Source organism: Octodon degus, unplaced genomic scaffold (genome assembly GCF_000260255.1).
Source record: "Octodon degus isolate 3935 unplaced genomic scaffold, OctDeg1.0 scaffold00297, whole genome shotgun sequence".
NCBI classification, from domain to species: domain Eukaryota; kingdom Metazoa; phylum Chordata; class Mammalia; order Rodentia; family Octodontidae; genus Octodon; species Octodon degus.
The window spans coordinates 471,335-479,248 of record NW_004524873.1 but is presented as its reverse complement, the minus strand read 5'-3'; the positions used below and the strand labels follow the sequence as shown (position 1 = coordinate 479,248).

The following is a 7,914-nucleotide window of genomic DNA, read 5'->3' as shown; positions in this document are numbered from 1 at the left end:
GATTAACTGAATTGCAATAGATAGGAAATTAACTAAAATAGTATTTATTAGAATTTGAGGGTCATGTTTTATTGTACTATAACTACTATATGGATAAATGTTGTATCTTCAGCTTTTTTGCCATAATCTTTAGCTGATTGTTGTTTATATGCTACTTCTTGTGTTATAAGATGTTGTTTGGGCTGGGGAGATAGCTCAGTAGAATAAGCACTTGCCTGGCAAGCACAAGGTCCCGAGTTCAATCTCTGGTCCTGCAAAAAAAGAAAAAAAAAAAAAAAAAAAGATGTTGTGAACATCTAAGTCCAGCAATTGGAACTCCTAGGCTTATATAAAATGCTTTAAATTTCTACCCTTCCAATATTTATATAAATCAAGGACATTATTTTTACAGTGCAGTTCTTGAAGCGGTACATCCTTTAGGGGAGTAATAGTTGCATTCTCTTCTCTCATTTTCTCATTGTAGGAAAACTAAAGCCAACAATGGCATTCATGTCAGGAAAATTGAAGATTAAAGGAAACATGGCTCTAGCAATCAAATTGGAGAAGTTAATGAGTCAGATGCACTCCAGACTGTGAAGGAAAAGAAAGAAAACTGTGGATGCAGCGCTATAAAAAGTAAAAAAAGCTCAACAATTAAAATAATGTTTGTTGTCTTCCCCATTGTATTACAAGGATATGCATGTTTGTCCTAAAAAAAAAAAAAAAAAAAAGGACTTTCTGTGTCTGTAAAACTAGAGAGTATAACTGAAATAGCTAGCCAAACACAGGCTTCATTCTAACACACTTTGTTTTTATAGTTTGAAGGTTCTGCCTTTTTGGTCTTATATGTCACCCTGTCCTTTTCAGAAAACTGTATGTTTTATGCAACCAATCAGGGTCAAGCAGTGGAATTAGCTTTTTACAATATTACTTTTCCTGTAAAATAAGGCTAGTTTGTTTAAAATTTTTTAGTTTTGGATTGTATACTAATGAAAACTATAATAATATGTTGTTTTATATACTTATTTCAAAGAAAACCTCTATGTATTTCACAGAAATTGTCTAATAAACTGCTTAATGAATACTATTTGTCAGAATTAATTCAAAGGTTTTTTCATTTTGTTAGCCATCTTTCCGGATATAATTATCTATAAGAAACTATTAATGTACTTCAACTAATTGCAGTACATACCTTTTTTTTTTTTTTTTTTTTTTTTTGGCAGAACCGAGGATCAAACTCAGGCCCTTGCACTTGCCAGGCAAGCGCTTATTCTACTGAGCTATCTCCCCGGTCCCCATACCTTATTTTTGTATGTATTAAAAACATTTTTCCTATTGATTTGCCTAAACATTTCATATAAATGGAATCATATATGACCTTTTGTGTTCATCTTCTTTCATTTAGTTTAATTTTTTTTTTTTTTTTTTTGTACTGGGGATCAATCTCAGGATGTTTCACTTTGGGAAGCAAGCGCTTAAACCACTGAGCTATCTCCCAGGCTTAGTTTAATGTTTTCAAAGTACATCCATGTTTTGCATTGTGTCAGTGTTATTAATATATTACAGTTGCTCCCTCAGCATCTCAGGACTCTTCTCTCGTTGTTAGGACAAATATCTGACACTCAAAATGAAGGAAGGAAAGGTTTATTTAGCTCATAGTTACTGGAGGTTTCAGTCCACACTCAGCTGGCTCCAAGGCAGAGTGGCACATGGCAGAGTACAACCCTTCATGGTGGTGGCAATGAGCATGAGTAGAGAGCAAATGGGAGGAGTAGCAGCAACAATGGCAACGGAGAGGAAGTCTGTCTCTCTTCTGTTACATTCAGGCTATCTGCCCCAGGCTGGGCGTAGTACGCACACCCATAATTCCAGCAGTACTCAGACCCATAATCCCAGTGGATCATGAGTTAATCACAAACTCTAGATGTCCGCCCCATGACTTAAATGAGGCTTTGGGGGGACAACTGGACACAAACCATAATGTTCAACATGCATTTTTAGGCCTGACATGTGACGCCCTGTTGTACCTTATTTCAAACTTTCCCTCCTTATGTGGTTGTTGTTCTCCCAATGACCCCAAACCCAACACATCCCACAGCTGCTAAAACTTGATGGTCAGCCCCAGTGTGAGTCCTGTAAATAAGTTCACTCCCTTTGCAAGTTTTCTTTAAGTTAGCCAGCTCGTAAGTCCCTTAAGAAAGCCAAGAGATAATACCCAGGACTACAAATTTCCTTTCTCTTCCCCTTCTCATCTCTCCCTCTCTCTCCTGAGCCCCCACTTCACCCACTATTTGATCTCCCTGCTGCCTCCTGATTTCCTGTCAGCATCCCTGTATCTTCTTGGGAATGAGTGAAAATCTTGCATTTTATGGTGTGTGGTTTCACCTCATTATGATTGTCTCAACTGATGGATACTCTCAAACTTTTCTCCTCTTCAGGACTCTACTAGAAAGTGACCTTTTATTTTTAATTTTTATTATTAATTTGATATAGGATCTCACTACATGGTTCAGACTTGTAGTGATCCTCCTGTCTCGGCCTCCCTAGTGCTGGGATTACAGGCATGTGCCACTACACCCAGTTTTGGTGGCTGGCACAGCATGCTTCTGGGGCCAGGAGGGCAAGTGATACCGGGGATGGAACGCAGGTCCTTGTGCTTGCAAGGCAGGCACTTAGACCGCTGAACTGTCTTTCCAGCTCTGAAAGTGGCGTTTTAGAAAGAGGACTCAAGACCAAATTAGAAACTATTGGGTTGGAGGTAGCTCAGTGCTATTCTCAAGATCCTACAGTCAGCCCCTAACACCAAAACATAACAGAAAACCACCATAACAGTAGTCTGACATTTTGGCACATACATATTCCCCAGGTAACCAGGGGGCCAAGAGAATGTCACTTGGCCTCAAGTATTCAACACTAGTATGGAACACAGTGAGAGCTTCTTCCTCCTACTCTTCTTCCTCCTCCCCCCCCACTTCCTCTTCTTCTGTATTTAGTACGGGGTCTACAGGGTCTCATTACACAGATGGGATTCAGAGTGATTCTCGTTTTCAGCGTTGCAAGCTCTGGGACTATAGGCACACGCCACTGTGCCCAGTCTCACTGTGTCCTGTCTCAAGGAAAGGGGAAGAGAAAGGAAATCTGTGGTCCTGGGTATTTTCTCTTGGCTTTCTTGAGGGAGTTACAGGCTGGCTAACTTAAACACTTGCAAAAGGAGTGAACTTATTTACAGGACTGACACTGGGGATGAGTCTGGCATGGCAGGCTGGGGATCAAACCCCGTCCTCTGCACTCTGCCTAAGCAGTTTTGGTTTTTTGAGACTGGGTTTGGCTATGCAGTTCAAGCTGGGCTAGAGCTCACTTTTTCTTTTTTTTAGTTGTTGTTGTTTTGTGGTACTGAGGTTTGAACTCAGGACCTTGCCCTTGCCAGGCAGGCACTTATGTTACTGAGCTATGTCCCTGGCCCCTGGAGCTCATTTTGTAACCCGGTTTGCTGATCTCAAACTTGCAACAATCCTCCTGCCTCAGCCTCCCTGTTGCTGGGTGTGCACCACCATGCCTGGCCTCCATCATTTGTATATATCACATTTTACTCAATATTCTTAAATTAGTAGACATTTTGGTTTCTTTCTACTTTGGCTATTACAAATCATGTTCTTGTGACCATTAACATGTAAGTTTTTGTGCTAATGTGTTCATTTATCTTCGCTGTAGGTTTGGGAATACATTTGCTAGGTCACATAATTTTGTTTAGCCTTTTGAGGAACAGCCAGTCTATTTTCCAAAGTGCCTGCACCATGTTATAATCCCACTAGCAGTAAGTATAGGTTTTCCACATCTTCACCAACACTTTTTACTACTGTCTTCATGTCAGTGGATGTGTAGTGGTTTCTTATGGTTTTGATTCATATTTCCCTAATGGCTCAATTTGATTCTTTTTTGAAGATCAAAGTTTTCTAGTGAAATTCTCCATTCTCTTATTCATATTCTTGAACATACTAGTCATAACTGAAGGTTGTATCTAGTAACTGTGATGTCTACATCATGTGTGTATTTTTCTGTTCTTTTCTTCCTCTTGGTTTTTGTTCAGGTAGTCTTGTGTTTTTTGCATATTTGATCAAGGTGGAATGCCAGATGTTAGGTATGAAAAATTATGAAGGCTTCTCTACCAAAGATTGTTTTTTCCTGACAAGCAGATAAATATTGGAATGCCACCCTCATGCCACCAGGGGTTGAGGTAGTTCAAGGCTGTGTTGTAGGCATTAGTAGGACTGCTTGTGTTTTGCTTTTGCACCCAGACAGTTCTTGAAGGGCTTCAACTGAAACTCTGAGGTATTTACCAGGGCTTTTCTTTGCTGTTTCTTTCCAGGACCACGAGACAGCCAAAGATTTCTGCTTAGATTTTTTTTTTTTTTTCCTCTTAGCAATTGCTTTCTGCTGTTTCTTGCTCCTTGTTTAATAGGTAGGAATCTGCAAGTGCTTTGGACAGGAAATGGCATAGGGTGATTGATTGTTTTTACTAGAATTACTTTTCTTGAGACCTTGGCCTGTCAAGTACTAGCTGCCCTAAATAACTGGACCTCCCAAAGTTGTTTCCACCCATGATACTGTCCCAAGCTTTGGGTGCTTTTCTCTCTTTGCCTTCTGTACTCCACAAATCAACAATGCCACAGAAGGAAAAGTATCTAAAATTGTAGGACTCAGTTCAGTGTTTTCCTTTCCTTTTGGGGTGTTTGGACTCCTAAGTCTTGGCTAATTAAACTGCTCTCCCATAGTTCTAAACAGTGTTCAAATAGTTCTCAGTGGGAAGGTTATTTTGTACAAGGTACCTACCCCATGACAGCTGGAAACCTGGACTATTTAAAAAATTCATCACAACCTGGCATAGTGGCAGATACCTATAATCCCAGAACTTGGGACCCTGAGGCAGGAGGATCACTGTGAGTTCAAGGCTAGCCTGAACTACACAATAAGATCCTATCTACAAAAAAAAAGAAGGCCTGGGAATATGGCTTAGTGCTCTAGTGCTTACCTGATGTGCATAAGGTTTAATACATGGTGCCACCCTCCAAATGGGAAATAAAGGGAATTATGTGACTTTTAATAAAAAAGTTGATTATGGTTAAAAATCCCTACATAACAATTCTTTTAATCACTTTTAAGCTTACAGTTCAATAGTTACGTATTTAAGTTGTGTAGATTCTAAAACTTCCTATTATACAACTGAAACTCTATATGCATTGAATATCAGCTTTTTTCTCCTCCTAGTCCTTAGCAACCAGTTTTGTTTCCATAATTTTGACTATGCTATATTTTTCCATATAAGTGGAAACAGTGTACGTTCTTTTATATGTAACTTTTATACATTTATTTCACCTTGGATAATGTCATTTCATCTATATTATAGCATATGACATGGTTTCTTTTTAAATACTTATATATTTCATTTTAAGTACATAGCACATTTTCTTTATCCATTCATCTGTCAGAGACATACAGGCTGCTTTCATCTCTTGATCTTGTGGATGGATCAGCAATGCATATTGGGGTTCCAACATGTCTTCAAAACCCTGCCTTCATTTTATATATATATACCCAAAAGTGAGATTGATGATCCTACGGCATTTCTATCTTTTTTTTGGGGGGTGGGGGAAACATTCAAAATTTATTTTCCAACGGACAGACAGCATCAGCAGGTACAAGTCAGGGGCTCTCTGGAGGCCATACATTCACAAGGCATTCTTAGCTCAACAGAGAGAAAGCCACTGGGGTGTCCTTGTGACAGTATGCACTTCATAGTGTAAACAGGCATTAGCATTGCGTTCTCTTACAACTCCAGAAGGAAAGGCACAACGTGGCAAAACACTTTTTTGGATCCTATAGTCAGGTGCAATAAGAGACAAAACTTGGAATAACAGTCTCAATCCACATTTCCACAAGGGGCTTCGACACTCCTCGACCCAGCCCTCTGGTCTTTTCTCCTTAAACACCGAGAGCAATGGTTTATCAAATGCTCGGTATTATTACAAGTACAGAAGGGGATTTAAAAAAAAAAAAAGGAATCAAAGACATCGTGAACATCCAGCTGTTCCCAACAATGTCAACTCTTTAGGTTTAAGACGGAGCCTGGAATACTTCAGCGGTCATAAAAATAGGAAAATAGACTATGGCTACAAAAGTAAAAAATAAATGAGGTAGATAAATTAAAGCTTTCACACCCAGGACTTGCCTGTTCCAACTCCATAGCCTTCATGAAATATGCAAGGGGTGGGAGAACATCTCCATCACTACTTGAGTGGCCCAAGGAAATGAAAAAACAAAAAAATATGAACTCATGATACAAAGGTTTGGTCTTCGGTGAGTTTCAAGAATGAAAATTCTTCAAAACAGAGCAGGGACTGGTGCCCCCAAGTCATCTGAGAACTCCAGCCCAGCGCCTGGCTCTCCTGGTGCCTGGGAGACAAGCATCTGTGAAGTGTGAGGAGTTGTCCACACTCCGGGGGCTCCAGGTGGACTGTATTTATTTAAATAAGCAGTGAGACACACACACCCGGTTTCCCTAAGGACTAAACAAAGCACGCCCACACCAGGGCAGGGGCATACAGTCCTAAGGCTGAAGGAATTCTGCGAACTTGGGTTTTGTTTTTTTTTTTCCTTTTAAGTACATTCAACAAACAAAAGGAAACAGAAGATGGTAAGGGGTTGGGGGAGCCATATTGAACTGGCCCCTAAATAGATGACAGACCTTTGTCCATTCACCCACATAGCATTAGCTGGGAAGTACACAGCAAGTCACCCCCACAATTAGGCTAAGTAGTTGTCTTCCATGTGGTTCAGGAAATTCCAACTGGCACACCTTGACACGGCATTTCTATCTTTGAGGCTTATTTGTATTGTTGTGTACAGTGACCACATCTTACAGTATCATGGGCAATGACAAGGGTTCTAGTTTCTTTGAAAGAGCCTATCTTTGGACTGTATAGCAATTAAATGCAGGTTTTTAGGGTGTTTTGTTTTTTGGTAAGGGATCAAACTCAGCACCTTGCACTACAGGTTTTTAAAAAGTACTGTATAGACATTATTTGGGACTACCATGTCAGGCTAACTAAGCTCATGTTACTTACTATTTTCTGGAGAGGCTTAGTGAGGTAGAAAAGGCATTAAAAGCATGCGCTCTGGAACCAGAATGCCTGGATTGAGTCTGGTTTCCTCTAGGTATCAGCTAACTGATTTTAAGCAGATTTCTTAATTTCTCTGAGTTTCAAGTTTCGTTATCCATAGAACAGTAGCGGTAATCGCGCCTACTTCATAGAGTTCTTAAGAACGAAGTACCTGGTACAAATCTGTACTCCTAGGAAGTTGTATGAAAAGTGAGAGCGCAGCGGTCATGCCTTGGTCGTGCCTCATTGTGAGAGGTGCGTGCATGTGGCTGGTGTGCTGAGCGCTAGAGTTTCAGGCGTTGTTATGCAGCCCGTTCCCTCCGGTGCGTGTGTGTGTTGCTGCTGGATGTCAGGCACCTCCACAGGGCAGCGGTGACTGTGGGCTGTCAGCGGTATGTCTGGCACATCCTAGGGCGCAGAGGTGACGAGCAGGTGCCCCGCACAGCGCGAATGAAGCAATTGTGTCCGCTCCTTGCGTTCCGGTTGAGACGTGCGGAGCAGGGGGCAGCGCAGAGGGCAGGCCAGCGGCGTGGGGTAGGCAGAAGGGGCTGCACACGTCGTGGGTCCCACACCTGTCGGGGAGCGGGGCCCCGGACCGCGCGCGGAGGGCGGCGGTCCCACACCTCCCGGGCCAGGGCGCCGACGGCTGCGCGCGCGCGTGCGGCAGGGGGGTCGGTCCGCACCTCCGACCGCGAGCCCGGTGCGTGTCGTAGGAGGTGTCGTTACACACTTCCTGTGGGTCTCACAGACCGCGGCGCGCTTCCGGTGCCGGCTGGAG

The 7,914-nt window shown here is 41.9% G+C and overlaps 1 protein-coding gene across 2 annotated transcripts in view; it reads left to right on the top strand.

Annotated features, from left to right (window-relative positions):
- The window catches only part of Hsdl2 (hydroxysteroid dehydrogenase like 2), an 82,173-nt gene extending 81,489 nt beyond the window's left edge, over positions 1-684 (top strand). For both annotated transcript variants that reach the window (XM_004647259.2, XM_004647258.2), the window contains one exon: positions 464-684. In XM_004647259.2, the coding sequence (XP_004647316.1) occupies positions 464-576 (113 nt within the window). In that variant the 3' untranslated portion in view covers positions 577-684. The remainder of the gene's footprint in view (positions 1-463) is intronic.
- The last annotated feature ends 7,230 nt before the right edge of the window (positions 685-7,914 follow it).